The sequence below is a fragment of the Mesoplodon mirus genome (genome assembly GCF_964341445.2).
Source record: "Mesoplodon mirus genome assembly, chromosome: 8".
Lineage (NCBI taxonomy): Eukaryota > Metazoa > Chordata > Mammalia > Artiodactyla > Ziphiidae > Mesoplodon > Mesoplodon mirus.
Genome location: NC_138984.1, coordinates 35,227,094 through 35,247,635, shown reverse-complemented (window position 1 = coordinate 35,247,635; position 20,542 = coordinate 35,227,094). Strand labels below are relative to the sequence as shown.

The following is a 20,542-nucleotide window of genomic DNA, read 5'->3' as shown; positions in this document are numbered from 1 at the left end:
TCTATAATATGCACATATGGATAAGTCTGTTTATGGAGAACTTGTTACTGTAATTATGTAAATTAAATGTTTGGCACACAGACAAAATATGAATAAAAAATAAAAGTAGTTTCTATGTAAACTAAATTAAATGCTTTAGAAAGACGATAAAAGTTATTAACTAAAACAACTGATTTCAAATTAGGTATGGATGAGAAACCATAAAAGATTTAAGAAAAAAATTGAAAAACATAAAAGCACACTATGGTCAGACTGCATCAAAGTGTCTTTAAATGATCAATCTAATGGAAGGAAATAAAACTTGAAATCCTAGATAATAGATTATGGATATGCTATCTAAAAAAACCCAAAACCAAAACTGAAAGGTGCTGCTGTTCTTCAACCAGCTGACTGGCAAATTTATATTTAAAGAAAAGACAATTATACATAAATATCTACATATGTTTATATGTAAAACAAAATGTGTAGAGTATATAATTATTTTTATGATTTCCTTGTTCTGATATTTTGATAAATTGACCAATTAACAATGGCTCTAATCACACTGGCCAACAGGGATTTAGTATAATATATAAATAAAACTTTTTAAGTTTTAAAATTACTCAAAATAGACAATACCAAAGTAACTATGAACATACAATTCACAGAAGTTAAAATGGCTAATAAAGAAAAAATGTTTAATGCTGATGAGGGATCTTAATACTAGTTGATACAATCTTCCTAGAAAGTAAGTTAGCAATATGTAAGCCTTATAAAGTTCATATACTATTTTTTAAATTAAGTTCATATACTTTCACCAGTAATTCTATTTGAGGAATCTCTGATAAAAAAAATAAGACATCTGAACAAAGATTTATGTTCAAGGGTAATCACTACTGCATTAGTTATAATAATAAAAACTTAGAAATAATTCAGAAGTCTAACAGGGGAAACTATGTATTATTTATAGGTTAGAATATATTATTATTCAGTTATTAGAGGTTTTTTTGTTCAGAGAATAATCTCTAAGAATTTAACAATATGTTAAATTTAGAAAGAAATAACACTACTACTTCACATGCATTGGGATGGCTATTATTAAAAAAAAAACAACAGAAAACACCATGTGTTGGTGAGAATGTGGAGAAACTGGAACCCTTGTGCATTGTTGGTGGAAATGCAAAATGATGTAGTTGCTATGGAAAACAGTATGGTGGTTCCTCAAAAAAATTAAAAATAGAATTACCATATGATCCAGCAATTCCACTTCTGGGAATATTCCCAAAAGAATTCAAATCAAGATCTCACAGAGATATTTCTATACCCATGTTCTAGTAGCATTATTACATTGTACAGCAAAGTGAATCAGCTATACATATACATATAGCCCCTCTTTTTTGGATTTCCTTCCCATTTAGGTCACCACAGAGCACTGAGTAGAGTTCCATCTGCTATACAGTATGCTCTCATTAGTTATCTATTTTATACATAGTATCAATAGTGTATATATGTCAATCTCAATCTCCCAATTCATCCCATCCCCCCCACTTTCCCCCTTGGTATCCATGTTTGTTCTCTACATCTGTGTCTCTATTTCTGCTTTGCAAATAAGATCATCCTAGTAGCATTATTCACAATAGCCAAAAGGCTGAAGCAAGCCAAATGTCCATCACCCAATAAATAGATAAACAAAATGTGGTATATACATACAATGCAATATTACTCAGCCTTGAAAAGGAAACTCAAAAAAAAAAAAAAGGAAGGAAACTGACACTTGCTAAACATGTATGAACCTTGAGGACATTATGCTAAGTGAAATAAGGCAAACACAAAAAGACAAATAGTGTACAATTCCACTTATATGAGGTACCTAGAGTAGTCAAATTCATAGAGTCAAAGGAAGTAGAATGGTGGCTTCCAGGGGCTGGGTGGAGGGGGGACTGGGTAGTTGTTTAATTAAGTACAGAACTTCAGTTTTGTAAGATGAAAAGAGTTCTAGAGATAGGTTGTAAAATAATGTGAATATACTTAATACTGAACTATATACTTAAAAATGGTTAAGATGGTAAATTGTATATTAATGTGTATCTTACCACAATATTTTTTACAATTTTAAAAAATAGATTTTTAATTTAACCACAATTAAAAATCTGACATCATCCTTAAGTTCAAAAATGGAACTCTGAATAAGGCTAAATTAAAAATACTATGGATTGGGACTTTCCTGGTGGCACAGTGGTTAAAAATCCTCCTGCCAATGCAGGGGACACAGGTTCGAGCACTAGTCTGGGACGATCCCACATGCCGCAAAGCAACTAAGCCTGTGGGCCACAACTACTGAGCCTGTGCTCTAGAGCCCATGAGCCACAACTACTGAAGCCCGCATGCCTAGAGCCCGTGCTCCGTAAAAAGAGAAGCCACCGCAATGACAAGCCCGCGCACCACAAGGAAGAGTAGCCCCTGCTCGCCGCAACTAGAGAAAGCCCGCACACAGCAACGAAGACCCAACGCAGCCAAAAATAAATAAATAAATAAAAAAATTTTAAAAATACTATGGATGGACCACATATTTGTCTCAGAATTTTCGAACAGCCAACTTATAATCAATTAAAGAATTATTCTGTTCATAAAATTAAAAAACAAATCGTTTAAGAGAAGCATCAATAAGGCAAATTGCTCTTGAGGACACCTGTCTGATTGTTTGGGGGAGATCTTTCAGAAAACATTCTGTTTAATGCCTGAGACCACCTAGCACCTCCATGCAATGATTTTTCACCAGAGTGGATGGATTAATAGAACATAAGAGTTATGCCAGGTATGTCAAGATATGTGTTGCTTATAAGAAGCAGCTTATACTTCAATAGTAAGTAAAGGGATTGATTAATAAAGTATTTAAAGGCCCTTGTTGAAAAGTTTTTTCCTTTTAAATATTCCTTAAGATTCTTTGTGAAATGTCTGTGTTTTAAAAGTAATGCTTATCAGGACTTCCCTGGTGTTCCAGTGGTTAAGATTCAGTGCTTCCACTGCAGGGGACACAGGTTCGTTCCCTGGTTGGAGAACTAAGTAAGATGTGTGGCCAAAAAAGAAAAAAAATCCTTACTGCCTTCTGTTTGTAATTAAGGATTAGGCAGAAGCTTATTGTTCAGTATCTCAAATAAAGTTAAGCAAGATGGTAAAAGATGTCACCTTTTCTTCCCTAAAGAAAACATTAAAAGAAAACTAAGAAAACTCTCCTTCCTACACCTTATCTGAAACACCACTCTCCACCCCTATACACATTTTCGCAAAGAAGAAAAAACAAAGCAAAACAGGAAAAGTCACGTTTGCAAGACTTAACTGTAAGTTACGGGCTCCTCTGTCGTACATGCCCATAACCAAATAAATGAACAGCCCCATTTCCTGTACTCAGACAAACTTATGTGTGTGCATGTATATGCAGACAGATACACAACAAACTGTCAACAGGTCCATGTTCTTTTTTTTAATTAATTAATTTATTTATTTTTGGCTGCATTGGGCCTTCGTTGCTGCACGTGGGCTTTCTCTAGTTGCGGCGAGCAGGGGCTACTCCTCCTTGCAGTGAGTGGGCTTCTCACTGTTGTGGCTTCTCTTGTTGCAGAGCACGGGCTCTAGGCACGCGGGCTTCAGTAGTTGTGGTGCACGGGCTCAGTAGTTGTGGCTCTCGGGCTCTAGAGCGCAGGCTCAGTAGTTGTGGCGCATGGGTTTAGTTGCTCCACGGCATGTGGGATCTTCCTGGATCGGGCTCAAACCCGTGTCCCCTGCATTAGCAGGCAGATTCTTTTTTTTTCAGTTTACTTTTTTTTTGGATGGAGTATAATTGCTTTACAATGTTGTGTCAGTTTCTGCTGTACAACGAAGTGGATCAGCTCTATGTATACATATATCCCCTCTCTCTTGGACCTCCCTCCCACCCCCATGCCCCCAATCCCACCCATCTAGGTCATCACAGAGCACTGAGCTGAGTCCCTGTGCTATACAGCAGGTTCCCACTAACTATCTATTTTATGCGTGGTAGTGTATATATGTCAATCCTAATCTCCCAATTCATCCCACCCTCCCCTTCCCCTCTATGTCTACATGTCCGTTCTCTACGTCTGCGTCTCTATTCCTGCCCTGCAAATAGGTTCATCTGTACCATTTTTCTAGATTCCACATATATGCGTTACTATACGGTATTTGTTTTTCTCTTTCTGACTTACTTCACTCTGTATGACAGACTCTATGAACTTTTAAGAGATCACAGGTTAAACAACCACAAAAACAGCTTGGCCTTATCCAGTAAAGTTGAAGATACCCGTATCTTATGACCCTGAAATTCCACTACTTGGGATATATTCCAGAAAAACTAGTACATATGTATAGCAGGATAGATGTATATTCATAGCAACATTGTTCCTGATAGCTAAATGGCAGGCAGATTCTTAACCACTGCGCCACCAGGTAAGTCCCAGGTCCATGTTCTTAAAGCATGCATTCTCAACAGGAATAATACTGCTCCTGATGCAACGGAAATGGCTCTTGGTGGGAGGAGGGGGAGTGTGGAAAACATCTTAGATATTGCAATGGTCTGTTGCCCTCCAAAGAATCTTAGTACATAAGAGATATACAGCATATATGTAGTATTAAATTTCATGGGTGGGGGGTGATAAGGAGAAAAAGTCTAGAAAGGTTCCTTAGGGGATAATAATTTTTAAAAGCTTGAGAAATACAGCTTTAAAGCAAAGTTCCCCAACCAGTGTGCAGAAATTAAAGACATGGGTTACAGGTGTGCTGAGTATTGATCCTCTCAGGCCTCTGAGGATGCAGTCAGGGCCTGCAGAGGGGGTGGGAACAGGGGTCAGAAGCCCAAGGCATTTATCCCTGGTCTGGAGCATTTTCCTCTTTTCTTGTTTCTTTCTTTTTCTTTGGCTGCACCAGGGATTGAACCTGGACCACAGCAGTAAAAGCACCAAGTCCTAACAACTGAACCGCCAGGGAAATCCCAAATTTTCCTCTTTATTTCAGTGTGCCTCCAAATATCATTTGCTGTGGGTGCTGTTACAAGAAAGCACTGAGTTTCTACTACAGATACATATTACCATTACAATAAGAAACTATTTTTAAAAAACACTTAGAAAAAATATTGTTTTCAATCTGTTCTTAGGTCTAACACAAGAGTCAAGAATCCAAAGTTCTATTCAGAATATGCCCTAAGGGCTTCCCTGGTAGTGCCCGTGGTTAAGAATCCACCTGCCAATGCAGGGGACATGGGTTCGAGCCTTGGTCCAGGAAGATCCCACATGCCGCGGAGCAACTAAGCCCGTGTGCCACAACTACTGAGCCTGTGCTCTAGAGCCTGCGAGCCACAACTACTGAGCCCACATGCCACAACTACTGAAGCCCACACACCTATAGCCCATGCTCCGCAACAAGAGAAGCCACCACAGTGAGAAGCCCGCGCACGGCAACAAAGAGTAGCCCCCGCTCGTCACAACTAGAGAAAGCCTGCGTGCAGCAACGAAGACCCAACACAACCAAAAATAATAAATAAATAAATAAACAAACAAACAAGTAAATAAATAACAAGAATATGCCCTGCCCAGTAAGCCTACTGAGGGACAATGGTTGTTTTTTATATCATATCATTTAACACTGGGAACAAATCCAGAAGCAGTATCACTCAAGAGGTGACAAAAAGGTTGGGAGTAGTCACAGTGGCCATTTATAAGTCAAATATCAGAGAGTAAAAGACATGTACATGAGGGAGACAGGTGGCAGAGAGAACAGAACTGATGCACAGAGAAGACTTGAGGGAGACCGGGAGATACGTGAAAGCAAAGTACCTCATTTCGTAACATGCTCCCAGCTCCAATGCCCCTAGTGCCCAACAATACTGATTTTGTTCCTTGATCTTTATTTTTTTAAGTCAACTTAAGTAGGTCTATGCTCCTTGCACCCTGATATAAATCTGTGCTCTTTGAGCCCTAAGTTAAGTAAATTATAATTCAAGACTAAGATTTTTTAAGCACCGTCTGGCAGGAATCTGGCTTAGGTGTAAAAAAACATAACACCAGCATACCTAGGTTGGAACACATTACTTCTTGGAATCTTCCTTCTAACTATTCTTGTAAAGAATATCAAGTTAATAATAAAGTGACTTGCTTTATGAAATTATTTCAAATTAGTTAAAAGTATAGATATCTTAAAAAAACAACTTTAGAGTGCTTGGTCTGTAGACTATCTTTCTAAAAATATTTAAGCACCAGACTGGTTTTTTTAAAAAAAAGAACTATGTATAGATTAAAAAACGTACAGTAGAAACTCAGTGCTTCCTACCTTTCCAACTATAGAGAAAAAATCTGAAGCAATGCTCTTCTTCTTTTTTTAAAAAATTATTTTATTTTATTTATTTATTTTTGGCTGTGTTGGATCTTCATTGCTGGGCACGGGCTTTCTCTAGTTGCAGTGAGTAGGGGCTAGTCTTGGTTGCGGTGCGCGGGCTTCTCATTGCGGTGGCTTCTCTTGTTGTGGAGCATGGGCTCTAGGTGCACGGGCTCAGTAGCTGTGGCTCATGGGCTCTAGAGCGCAGGCTCAGTAGTTGTGGCGCATGGGCTTAGTTGCTCCACAGCATGTGGGATCTTCCTGGACCAGGGCTCGAACCCGTGTCCCCTGCATTGGCAGGTGGATTCTTAACCACTGCGCCACCAGGGAAGCCCTAAAGTAATGCTCTTCTGATGAGAAATAAAATATTATAGCACACCACATAAAAAGTTTTGGAGGTGGATGATAGTGATGGTAGCACAACATTATGAATGTATTTAATATAACTGGACTGTACACTTAAAAATGGTAAAGATGGTAAATTTTATGTTATGGGTATCTTACAATTTAAAAAATTGGGAAAGGGACTTCCCTGGTGGTCCACTGGGTAAGACTGTGTGCTCCCAGTACAGGGGGCCCGGGTTCGATCCCTAGTCAGGGAACTAGATCCCACATGCCACAACTAAGAGTCCACATGCTACAACTAAGAAGTCTGCATGCTGCAACTAAGAGCCCACATGCCACAACGAAGATCCTGCATGCCACAACTAAGACCTCGTGCAGCCAAAATAAATTAAAAAAAAAAAATTGTAGCACAATGTTGCCTAACCTACCAGACTACTTTTATGTATCCTGCAAAGCAATTTCAGCCACTCACAGAAATATGAGCGTACACTCCCAACCCCAACAACGACCACCCCCCTCACTCCACAAATACCTTGAACATGGTGTCCTAATACTTCCACATAGTTCTGATCTTTTAAAACTTCCTGGTCATCTTCCTCCAAATCATATTCTGGCTTCTTTATTATTTTTTTTGTGTTGACCAAAAGCTGGGCCCTCTCCTTTTTTATTTTAGCTCCTATAAGAACATCCAAAGAATCAGAACATGACAGGTATAAGTTCTTTCTAAACACTACAGTTAAATAAATAAACTATACTATAATATTGTCATTACTTAAAAGCTGGAAAAAAATTCAGTGTTTTCTCTTTGATTCAGGTACAGATCTCTCTTCCAAAGTTTATAAGTTAAAAAAACAAAACCTTTAAATTATATATTTTGGGGGGTCAAAATGACTATACATTTTAATTACAATGGGTGGTTATCACTTACCACCACTACTGAGCACTTCACATTAGATGAGGCTTTATTATTTTTAATTTTCAATACATTTTGAATGGATTAAACTAAAAATTAAGGTTTATTTGCAGTCTTACTAGATCAAATATTCTGTGCTGTATTTTCAAAATAGAAGATTAAATTATTTTTAAAAGTGAAATAATACATAACCATTATATAAGCATCCCTTCAATTGTATAATCATTCAGTACCTCCTTCTCTATCAAGAATGTGATTAAGAACATCATCATCTCCCACAAACTGAACCTCCAGCATCTTGTCTTCCTTTGATTCCAGCTTGCTCATCATTGCCAACCTAAACAAAAGCAATAAAGCACTCAGAAGTGATGAAAAATTCGTATCAACAGCCAAATAAACATTCACATAATGAATACATGTATTTGCATAAAAGTTTTAAAAGTCTTTAAGTATGAAAAAATACATTATCATTATTGTATCAATATTGTGTTTTTGATAATAAGTAACTCAATTCTTTATCTGAAAAATGGAAGAGAGGAAGAAGTGACTGAGATTAGGAAAAAGCCAAATCCAATCAAGGCAACTAAAATATAATGACAAGAAAATAATTCTGCCTGTAAAGAAAGCTCTAACCAATATACAGAATAACAACATTATTAGAAAGGGGGTGGTTAATACATGAGAGTTTAGAAAAGGGCCAGCCAAACAAAGAATAATGGTTTGGTGGATTGTCATATCTGTTCACTAGAAAGATATAGTCCACTGGGGGAAGTCTGTGTGCTTCACTTGGTGTACCAAGACTGGATCAAATAATTTTCAAGCATCTCCCTTTACTATTAAACTGCATGCTCACCAAACAACTTGACAATCATGGATATGGCTTTCTAGGTATCCTGGTAACTAAAGAGTAAGCATGAATCTTTCCAGTACTTTAGAGTCAGTTCTTCACTGAACAAATTTCGGATTTGGCAAGCAAAAGTTTGATCAACTCTGGCTCCGCTGACAAAATTTAGTTTCAGAACTTATAATGCTAATGCCTGAAACAAATAAACGATTCCAACTAGTTGTCAGCTAATCAGTTTACTCAAAAAATGAATTTTTTTCTCTCTTCACTCTCTCATAAATCCTATTTATGCCTTTTCCCCTGACAAGAGGATCTACAGATTGAGTCCCCCATGAGTCAGTTATCTGCATGCAGATAACTTACTAAATGTTGCCAAGTTTTCTTCTGTAACTAGCACACTTAAATGATTTGTCTCAGTTTTCATTTACCTTTAAAGGTACTACATATTCTGCAGCTGGGAAATTCAAGTAGAGTCACCTGTAATTGGAAAAAGAACTCAGTCGGGCCAGCTAACAGGAAAACGAAAGCAACCAAAGAAGTTCATGAGTTTTAACAAACAAGATGAGTAGATAAAGGCAGATCTTAGAAAGCCAAAGTTGTTATGATGGCACAGTAAAAGGCAAAATGACCATTACCATTTTGGCCAGGGAGCCTTAGAGACTGAGAAGATCTAACTTGTGGGGGCAAGTAGGTGGAGGGAGGCCAAAATGTGAGCACTTACTATGTGCTAGACACTCTTCTCAATATTCTATATGTATTCTCATTTAATCCTCACAACAATTCCATTAGGTTTATACTTTGTGTACAAAGATTATACTTCATCTATAATTTACATGGCCACTGCCAGTAGAACATATCCATTTGGACCAACCTTCTAGTCATGAAGGTTGCTTCTTATTATGGGGAACTGGGTGTATTAGAGAAGAAGTTTAATGCATCTATGTGACATTTATACAAAATTAAAAAACACAATTTCTTTCTATCTGTATAAAATAAAGTTTTTTAAGGGGCTGTTTGTCAGGCACTGTGTTAGGCACTTTTATGTATACCAGATCAATAAATCCTCAGATTCTCTGAGATGGTTAAAATGTATTTAATTCCCCCAATTTACAGATGAGTAAACTGAGGTTAAAGATTAAATTACTCACTCTAATTCACACAATTAGAAAGTGTGTTAGGGCTGAAACCCAAGTTTGACTAATTCCAAAGACCCTGATCATTTTATTAAATGACACACTTCTCCTGCCATTAAACACAAATCTGTTATCCTAAATGCTTGTCTTGACCTCTGGAAACTATTCATAATATGTTTAGTCATTCTCCCACACAGTGGTTCAAATATCCAAGAACTTCTACAGTTCCTCTAGGTTTCTAGTTCATTAGGTTAAACATCACTAGTTCTATCAAGCATACTTTTAAGAGCAGCATAGGCTACATTATTTAAACCTATATACTGCTGTGTTCTACAAAGGATTTGAAGCAATGACAATAAGCAGTGCAATACAGCAAATGATAAACTATACACACTAATAGGAAATCTGGATGAGGGAAAATATAAAGAAAGGCAGAAAATAAAATCATACAAAGAATTTGGGCTCTTAGCTTCCTGGCAATCAAAAGGAGTAAAGGTCAGTTACATTACCTCTTATTAGCAAAAGTTTAGTAGTCCCTTCGGGGGAGAAAGAAGATTTTCAAGGAAAATTTAAAAACAAATATTCTAGACAACTTAATATTGTCCTAGGCAATTTCCGTATGGTATTTTATGTAAGAATTGTCTGCACAGAGGCAGCCTAACTTAGTCTTGTTTGTAGCCAAATGCATTTATACGTAATTTCCTTTTCTAGATTTTAAGGCATCTTATTATACAGTACAGAATCAAAAAACTGAAATTTCTACAAAAACCTTGAAAGAAGCCTTTCCTTCCTTCTTCTCCAACATTTTCTGAAAACAAAAACAAAACAACCCCAGTACAATCGCATAATAAAATGAAAATATTTAGTGACCACTTACTCTTCAATGCACTGTCTTGGTGTTTACTTTTAAGTAGACTCTTTTCAAGGAGTTAACAGGGTAATACAGCAGCACCAAATGAGCGTTAACACAATACACTCTCCCCTTTGAGAGCAAATAAAAGATTTGCTAAAATTAAAAAATAATCCTTTAAAAAAAGAAGGTGGTATAGTTTAGTGGCTATGCACCAATTTTAATATCAGATAAACCTGGGTTCCGATCTTAACTCCACACTTACAACTGTGTGACTTTGGACAAAGTTGTGACGATTAAATGAAACCATGTGCTTGGCCTATGAAAATGCTAACTAGGTTCTTTACTACGGGTATTTTTACTTTAAATTTCAACTTAACCATGCAGATCTCTTGTACAACTCCATATCCCAACTAATGTCTGACGAAATAAAATTCATATTTTATGGCAAGACGATTTAAACATATTTAAACATAAACATAAAATTTTTCTTTGCCTACCTGGGCCTCCTCCCTCCACTTTAGTGTGTATTGCGCATCTGCATTAACCAGACCTCTTTAGGAGATAACTTCCTTCTTATCTTGTAAGGGGCCAGGATGACCCATGACCCACTCTTTGCTTTGTATGTGTAGATTTGGATTGTGTAAACTGTCAATAATATGCCATTTAATGTACAGCCCACAGTCTCAAAAACATCTAACAGTGCTTTGCCTTCTAACAAACGGAACAGTTCTTAGAGCTTTCTGAGAGGCTGTTCTCGGAGTTATAACCCTGTTTGGCTCAAATAAAATTTTCCACTTCTTTCTTAGATCGACTACTGATCAATTTTCGTTAGCACAGCTAACAGAAAAAGTGCTCAATAAACGTTGAATGAATGATGCCCATTTAATGTGCAGTGCCATCACACAAAGGTGTAGGGCCATGCTATTTTTCTTCAGATTGCAATTTAACTAGGGGAAGGTGTAGTGGTTCTATGAGGATTTCAGCTGTAAAGCGAAAAAGTACTGCATCAACTTGTTTTAACTTAAAAAGCTCTACCAAAGGAGCCTGGTTTATCAACATTTTACAACCAAGCACTGTCCCAGGGTGACTGTGTTCAGTTAGGAGGATTCATTTGGTGGTTCCAGGCTGGGATGACATCAAAGGGCTCTCGCTCCAGTGGTAGTTCTGGGACAAGATCTCTTCCTCCTCAGCCCTCATTGTACCTGTTCCTCTCCCAGGACACCTTACTACTTTCGGTATGGATTTTTACAGTTCTCCCTCTGCACGCGGAAGGCTCATCGCGCCGGGAAACATACGTTGGTAACAGACATCCCTTGCACAGAAGGCCCATCACTGCTGGACAGAGGAACGGTCTTTAAAGAGGGAGCCTCTCACCCCAACAAGTATTTACTGACTTCGGTCTGGGCCTCGCGCAAATGACCAGCTGGCCGTTCTCGGCCAGCCGAGGGTCCTCAGGCCGGCGGGGCCGGGGGCAGCCTGGGGAGGGCAGAGAGGGAGGCGCAGCGACGCTGCCCGGAGTGCCGAGGTGAAGGCCGGGGACTGGGCGCGCCTGGACTCACCTCACAAGCCCCGAGCTAAGCAGGAGAGGGAGGCAAGCTGCCCCGCCGCCCAACCACGCACCGCCAGGTCTCCGGGTGGCGCGCCTGCGGCCGCCTCGTGCCTGCCGGACGCTACCCCGCTGAATGGTCGCCGCTGGAAAGGCGGCTTCGGCCCCAGCGGGAAAGGCCAAATTCTTTTAGGCAGTGCAGAAGCAGGGTCGCGGGGTCGCAGGGTCGAGCAGGGGCATTCCGCAGGCCGGCGGGGGGTGGGGGGGAAGGGCAGCCTCCCAGCTGCACACCGAATCTCCCGCCCTGCTCAGGAGGCGGAGCCCCAGGGAGCCAATAGGAAGTGGAGTTGCCTGAGAGCGACGGCTCTGCCCGCCAGTCGGCGCCAGTCTGATGGCCTCGCCCACAAGAAACCCGAAGAAAATGAATCCCTAAGCGGTGGGTTCTGGGCTTTGCTTTTCCTCTTTCCGTTTCCGGTGAAGGGAGAAAGAAGTGTTGGTTAGATCTGAGGAAACTGGAGGAGTTGTAGTGGGCTGAGTGGGCTCTCTGTCTTGACGCAATCTTGAAAGTGTTCATTGGTTTCTCTTTATACCTTCTTTTGAGGAAAAAGATAATGGGAATGAATTTGAGTTTACTTATTGATTTATTTGTTTGTTTATTTAGTTATTTATTTATTTATAACTTTACCTCATTTGGCGTGAAAGGTAGGATCAAGTGCATCTCAGGGGTTTGGGGTGGGGAGGCGGGGAGCAATGCTCTCTGGTAAGAAGAGAATTTCGGCTGGGTCACTGAATGTGGAGATGGGAATCAGACTGCTAATAGGATGAAAAGACAGGGAAAATAGAAGGAATAGACGCGGAGAAAGCTGAGGAAAAAGATAATGAGGAAGAAAAGGAATGAACCTGCTGGAGTAACAGTGTCACCACTAATAATACGATTTTATTTGGATTCATTGATTCACTCAAAACAAAACCTACGTACAAGATAATAACGTTACACTTTTGAGCGAGCTGAGCACGGTCTCTGCCCTCACAGTAGATCCTATAGGGGAAGATACTGAATAGACAATATAGAGAAAAATGCTACGATTTGGGAAGTCCAGTGTTTATCGAACCACTGGCAGGAATATCTAATTAAAGTACAGCAGGATTCAGGAACAATTTTCTTGGAGGAAGAGATATTTAAACTGAAACCTGAGGACTGAGTAGCTTTAAGCCAGAAAAAGAGGAGGGGTAAAGTTTTCCAGGTAGAAGGCCCAAATCAATATAGTGGGTGTATAAAGGGCCAAGAGGCAAGTGCCACAAGTGCCAAAGTTGGATCTGTTGTTATGAAGGGCTAGTTTGGCCCTTAGGGCACTAGTCAGATTTGTATTGAAAGATCACTCTGGATAAAGGAGGTGAAAAGTGGGAGCAGAGGGAAGGAAGAGACAGATGGAGTCACACCATTTTGGAAGCTGTTTAGGACATCAGATTGGGAAATGGAAATGGGTGTAGCCTGGATAGCTCAGTATTCCATTTTGGTTAGCAGGATTTAAGAAAACAAAAGAGAAAGGTAATTTTCTCTACATTGGAGATAAAGAATTTGGGGGGCTGAGTAGAGAGAAGATGAAAGAAAACATAGCCAACAGTTAACAGTGAAGTGCTTGAAAAGTTCTTAAAAATGTGAAGATCTGGGAATATTTAATATTCAACTAATATGTTCTTTATGTTTCTATGATGTAAACTCTCTTCCATCTCCCCCTCAAATCTTCACTAAACTCTTCTGCAAACTCAGAGGACTTGGTGTGAGCAGTGGGTTTTGTTTTTGTTTTTAATGGTATATGTGTGGAAAATGGAAGGAGCTGAGTTTCCCTTCTAGATTGATACTAGGCTAGATAAAAACAAAGAGCTATACCATTCAGAATGGAGATCCAGAATTCAGAAGTGGTAGGAAGTTGAAGATAGAGGTGATCATAAAATGGCAACTCCCGCATGTATTCACACACATTTTGTGTAGAACACTAGATTTTTCCAAGAGAAAGAGAGGACCAAGTCAATTTTGTGTATATCTTAAGGGGGTAGAGATGCCAGCAGTTAATTGGGTTATAGTTTGAAATTTAGGACCAGGCTTTAAAAGTCTCTAATAGAATCTGATTAAACATGGTGAATTGAACACTGTCTTGAAATGCCACTAAAATAACAGAGTCAAAAAAATTTTTTGAAGTATAAACATACACACAAAAGAACGGGAAAGGAAGTGAGATAAGTTCATAAAATTTTGGAAGATGTATAGTGATCAGGCAAAGCACAGTAAGCTGAAACCCAGGCCAGCAAAGAATAACGACAATAAGTCTGTTCCTGTCCCAGAACTCCAGTTAGTCTCAGGAATTAGTGTACAGGAACCTCTGAAGTCAGAAGAGGAGAATGGGACTGAGAACTGGAGAAATGGTCAAAGTCTGAAACAAGGAACAATTAGATCCTTGATCTCTTGTCATACTTAGCATAATAGCAGGCGTTCACAAGGTGAACCAGAGGATTGAGACTCAACAGAGTAGAAATGAGAAGTCATACTGAGTTTGGGGGTGGGGGTGGAACTGGAAGATTATGTGGGAGACTAGGAATTTTCTCTTGTTTGGCTCCCAGAGCACTGGCAACTAGTCATTTATTTAAACACTTATTCTTCAGAAGACTAATCAGAAGATGAGGAGGCCCCAATGGGAAAAGCCAGTTGATCTGTTGATCCACATTGAAACCTGTTAGCTGATAATCCCTGCCCCTGCAGGCAGACTTTCCAGTCAATTTTTGCTTCACCAAACTTGAATAAAGCCTCAACTCTGAAAGAGGCAAAACAAATAGACCAGGAGCAAAAAGACTATGTAGGAACCAGAAGAAAATTTATTCTGAACTGTAATTAAAAATACCTCAGAGATAAAGACTTTATAAAAGAAGGAATATAAAAAAGAATGTGGGTCATCAAGTTTAGATTTCTAAAGAAAAAAGTTTTAATTTTTAAACAGTAGACTGCAGCATCAAGATATCAGCTGCACATTTTTTTTCACCAATGATCTCATTTGTCAGCACAACAGATCAGAATGTCTTTATGTATTTCTTCCTCAGGAAGATGACTGAGTTTAAAAATGTGAAATCATTTTTTCAAGTTTAATTATTTTTATATTCAAACGAGTTTTTACCCATTTAGAAGATCAAATTCAAGAATACCAGTTCCTATGTTGCAAATTGAAATATAACTTAAATGGCTGCACAGATGTCAGTGAAAGATCTAGGTTAATCAACCAGGACCAGGTAGTTCTTGCGGACAAGTTAAGAGATATTTGCATTTGTTCCTAAATTTGGGAAACTCAATTAACTTTTGTTTTTATTGCCAGTCTTATGAAAAGCTTTATATTGATACTTTTGCTGTTTGAAAAAATCCATTTTGTCTTTGGGTCTTCTTTTTAGAACTGTTCGGTTTATTCAATGAACTCTGAGCCCCTACCTGTACCAGGAACATAGCGCCCAGGTATGTCCCTTACCCTTAAGATTCTAGTTGGGTAGAAGGAATCAGATAATTTCAATACTAAGGTGTTAAGTGCAAAGATAGAATTTACTGAGAACTGCTAGGACAAATACCATTTAGCTCAGCCTGGTGGGTAAGTCAGTAAGAGGGTGGGATAGCAGAGTAAAGGCCATTCCAACTTTAAACGGTAGAGAACGGGGGTGGGGTGGGGGTGGGGAGTGGTGTATAGAAGGAATTTCAGGAAGAAAGTATGGTAATACAAACTGGGTGTGGTAATACAAAGTTTGGTGTTACTTAAATCTTAAGTGTAAGTAAGAATGATAGGAGAGGGACTTCCCTGGTTGTCCAGAGGTAAAGAATTCGCCTTACAATGCAGGGGATGCAGATTCAATCCCTGGTCAAGAAACTAAGATCCCACATGCCATGGGGCAACTAAACTCGCATGCCGCAAACTACAGAGCCCACGTGCCCCGGAGCCTGCACGTCACAACTAGAGAGAAGCCTGAGCACCATGTCGAAGAGCCTGCGCACTGCAATGAAAGATCCTGCATGCCTCAACGAAGATCCTGCATGCCGCAGCTAAGACCTAACACAGCCAAAAATAAATTAAATAAATAAATCTTTAAAAAAAAAAGAATGATAGGAGATGGGATGGGAGAAGTAAAGGCCAGGCTAAAGAACATAGAATTTATCCTCTGTGATGGAACCATTGAATAATTGATAGGAGTTTTATATTAATCACTAAAGGAAGATAAATTTGAGAGGAGCACGGGGTCTAGTTAGGAGGCTATCAAAGCAGTGTGGATATAAAGTAAGACATGAATTCGAGCTGTAGTAGTAAAAGTTGAGAGGAAATGATGGATTTGCAAAAAAAAAAAAAAAAATAGGCAAAGTCAGCAAGATTTGGAGACTGGTTATAGAGGTAAGGGAGAGGAAAGATATAATTCCCAGGTTTCTGGTTTGGTTGCTTGGGTATAAGTTCCCAATTGTGCTATGAAAGAGAGATTACAAATAGAGGGAAGGAGTAGAAGAATTGAGTTTAGCTTGAGGCATCTTGACTTTGAAGTGCCTGAGGGATATTCAAACATCCTGCCAACAGTTGGATATGAGTTTGAAATTCATTCAAGAGGTCAAGGCCTCGAGAGAGAGATCTAGGGGTCATTAGCGTATAGATTAAATCCAAAGGGGGAAAATTAAGAATTCCCCAGAGATGTTGAGTACAATAAGAAATTAAGTGAGATACTTCATCTTCTGAGGCAGGCAGCGAGGGGATGAGGATAGTTGCAGATATAGTTGTTCTTTGAAGTGGTAGGTGAGAAGAGGAAATTAAGAGTGTTCTAGCTTGATGACCTCCATTTTATGGAGGAAGCAAGAGTTGAGGCTGCTGAGAAAGTGATACTTAAAGTGATAAAGCTTTGGAACAGAAACTGAAAGGAATAGAACTAGGGCAGGCCAAGAAGTACAAGGGCCTCAAAGTGTTGGGGGCTTAAGTTTGGGGCCAATGAAATTGTATTGATGCCCATAGTGTTCAATGGCCTGATTAAGGTATTAGAGAAGGCAAATTGCAACATTGATATGAATGAATATTTTTTTTATGGAATGGATTACTGCCTTTCTTATATTGTCGTTACTGTTTAATATATTTCTTTAGGAAAACATTCTTACTGAGTCAGTGGTTCTGGATGGAAGAAGGAAAGTTTAGGTATGAATGCCAGAAGATTGTCATAGGATTAAAGAGAGTCTTCAATGATGACTGCACATGAGAATTACCTGGGGTGCTTTTAAAACTACTGATGCTGGGCTTCCTTGGTGGCGCAGTGGTTAAGAATCCACCTGCCAATGCAGGGGACACAGGTTCGAGCCCTGGTCTGGGAAGATCCCACATGTTGTGGAGCAACGAAGCCAGTGCACCACAATTACTGAGCCTGCACTCTAGAGCCCGTGAGCCACAACTACTAAGCCCACGAACCACAATGACTGAAGCCCACACGCCTACAGCCCATGCTCCACAACAAGAGAAGCCACCTCAATGAGAAGCCCACGCACTGCAACAAAGAGTAGCGCCTGCTCGCCACAACTAGAGAAAGCCTGCATGCAGCAATGAAGACCCAACACAGTCAAAAATGAAATAAAATAAATTTACTTTAAAAAAAAAACAAACTACTGATGCCATATCCCAATTCCAGAGGGTCTGAATGTGGCCTGTTCATCAGAATTTAAAAAAGAAATTCCCAGGGACTTCCCTGGTGGTCCAGTGGGTAAGACTCTGAGCTCCCAATGCAGGGCTCCTGAGTTTGATTCCTGGTCAGGGAACTAGATCATGCATGCCGCAACCCTGCAGGCCACAACGTGTGCTGCAACGAAGACCCGGCGCAGCCAAAAAAAAAAAAAAGATTCCCAGATGATTTTAATGTTCAGCTAGGGGTGAAAACCACTGAGCTAGGGAAAATGAAAACTGGCAATAAATTTTTGTCAGATATGAAATGACCTAGATGCTATGCATTAAACACACACTTGATAAGGGTACAGTAGGTCTAGAATGTCAGTGGCAGATGCCTCAGCAAGTAATTTCTACTGAGAGATATTTAAAGATATCAATTGATTTTAATCATGCTCAGGAAACAAAAGTGATTACCTCATAGTGTCTAGGAATAAAATATGGTAACCAGAAGCTATTTTATCTGCAGGATTTTCTTGAACCAGGGATAATGAGGCCTTCATAAATCACACACAAATTAGCAGTGAAAGATTTGGCAGAGTAAGCCCTAAAAAATGTGTACACAGTAATTCAAGTTCTGGGAAACTAGATATAGACTATAATCTTCAGAAATAATTTTACAGTGTGCGTAACACCATTATTTATAGCAGTTGATAATAAATTAATGTCTATAGATTTCTTAAAATCCCGTGATTAATCTTTTTGAATGTAATAGTGCTTTTTAGTTAAATTATACAGTGATTCAGAACCTAAGTTTGTACTGGTTAACATAATCTGCCATAAAAAAAAGTTTTTGGGGCTTCCCTGGTGGCGCAGTGGTTGAGAGTCCGCCTGCCGATGCAGAGGACATGGGTTCGTGCCCCGGTCTGGGAAGATCCCACATGCCGTGGAGCGGCTGGGCCCGTGAGCTATGGCCACTGAGCCTGCGCGTCCGGAGCCTGTGCTCCGCAACGGGAGAGGCCACAGCAGTGAGAGGCCCACGTACCACAAAAAAAAAAAAAAAAGTTTTCGTCCTTCAATGTGTACTAAACATTGTTCCCTAAGACAAAGTGCCAAAAGTGATTGGCCCTTCAAGTTTTAAAAGTCAGTACCACCCCTTTCTGATATAACATCTTGAACAAAACTAAGGCTGTTACCACAGATTGTATCCATCCTATTTGGATTATGACCTAGGGCCACAGACCTTTAGAGGCCCTAAACACAAAAGACTTTTATTTCTACCCTCTCCCATGTAGTTTAAAATAACATTAAATCATAAAATAATTTCAAGTAAGTCTAACAAAATACTGATTTCTTCCTAAGTTACCTGGCCACTTTTTTCCACGGTGGTTGGGAGGAAGGAACTAAAATATTTTTAAGTTCTGTATTTTGGCAGCCTCTTCTACTTTATTATGGTCTAAACCAGCTTTTCTCAATTGAGGTTCCTCATATGAACCACAGAAAGACTATTTTCTCATTTCTCCAGAGAATGGTACATAATTAAGGATAGTACACAATTAGAACCATTGTATATATGTAGGAGAAAACTTAATTTATAACTATGGATACCTAGTGTATTAGGACTCAATTCTTTCATGGATTTAATTTCCCTGCTAGTTATCTAGCTCTACTGAGGTCAAATCTCCCTTTCCTTCCCAACTCCCACAGGGGCCTTGGCCTTGTGGGGATAAGGCAAGTGTACTAATAGCTGAGAACAATCAACATTGTATGATGCAGTATCTTGATAGTTAAGTGCATAAGTCTGTGAGCCTGAGTGTCTGGGTTCAATCTCAGCTCTACCATTTACTAGCTCTGTGACCTTGGACAGATGAACTTTCCTTTTCTTATAAAGGAAGAATAACTACTTATCAGACACTTGTATAAACTGAATATTGAATTGTGGCACTTTCATCAAAGTGTTTAGAACAGTGCCTGGCACATCCTAGCACTGAATAAATGTTGTTTTTGCTTAATACATCTTTGGACCATAAAGTATTGTGACCTGGACCAGACTTGTATGTGTGTGGAGGGATAGTGCCTCCATTATCTTATTAATATTCACTATTTTATTACAGTACCTTAAAGTGACTTTCCCCTTTGTATTTTCTCTGTATTTTCTAAGGTTTTCAAAATGAGCAAGTAATACTTTCTTTTTTTGGCTGCACTGCATGGCATGCGAGATCTTACTTCCCTGACCAGGGATCAAACCCATGCCTCCAGCAGTGGAAGCGTGGAGTCTTAACCATGGGAATGCCAGGGAAGCCCCAAGTAATACATTTTTAATAAAAGGAAAATTGAAACTGTCAACTGGTAAAGCTCATTCTTCCTAACTAATGCAGAACTAGAGTCGAGGAGAAAAAGAAAAACAGGCTTGATGAGTTGCCTTAAGCCACTCTTCTGGAACTGCTAATCTACACCAGCAACTTTCGATTAAGGCATAACAAGATATAAAAGAGAAAACAAAGTTTTGGTCCATCAATAAGGAATAATAGCCATAAGGAACAGGTATAGAAGAGATTTTTCTAGGGAGTGCATGTAAAGGGAGGAGAAAAAGAGAAATTAAGGAAATAATCCCATTTATTACCATTGCAACAAAAAGAATAAAATACCTAGGAATAAACCTACCTAAGGAGGTAAAAGACCTGTACTCAGAAAACTAAGACACTGATGAAAGAAATCAAAGATGACACAAACAGATGGAGAGATACACCACGGCCTTGGATTGGAAGAATCAGAACTGTGAAAGTGACTATACTGCCCAAAGCAATCTACAGAGTCAATGCAATCCCTATCAAATCACCAATGGCATTTTTTTAAAGAACTAGAACAAAAAATCTTAAAATTTGTATGGAGACACA

At 39.2% G+C, this 20,542-nt stretch overlaps 1 protein-coding gene and 1 long non-coding RNA gene across 4 annotated transcripts in view; one reads left to right on the top strand and one right to left on the bottom strand.

Annotated features, from left to right (window-relative positions):
* Positions 1 to 12,237, bottom strand: part of ORC2 (origin recognition complex subunit 2) — a 51,183-nt gene extending 38,946 nt beyond the window's left edge. Inside the window, exons 1-4 of one of the 3 annotated variants that reach the window (XM_082630245.1) lie at positions 12,008 to 12,237; positions 8,891 to 8,939; positions 7,852 to 7,955; positions 7,238 to 7,381 (exon numbers count right to left, since the gene is read on the bottom strand). In XM_082630245.1, coding sequence (XP_082486371.1) covers positions 7,238 to 7,381; positions 7,852 to 7,948 — 241 coding nt within the window. In that variant the 5' untranslated portion in view covers positions 7,949 to 7,955; positions 8,891 to 8,939; positions 12,008 to 12,237. Of the gene's footprint in view, positions 1 to 7,237; positions 7,382 to 7,851; positions 7,956 to 8,890; positions 8,940 to 10,472; positions 10,524 to 12,007 lie in introns of those variants that run through there. The other 2 variants (XM_082630246.1, XM_082630247.1) reach the window with 2 other exon arrangements.
* Positions 12,238 to 12,364: 127 nt separating this feature from the next.
* On the top strand, positions 12,365 to 17,865 carry LOC309809257. The gene is made up of 3 exons (XR_014294834.1): positions 12,365 to 12,696; positions 15,430 to 15,490; positions 15,864 to 17,865. It is a non-coding gene; the product is annotated as an uncharacterized lncRNA (long non-coding RNA).
* The last annotated feature ends 2,677 nt before the right edge of the window (positions 17,866 to 20,542 follow it).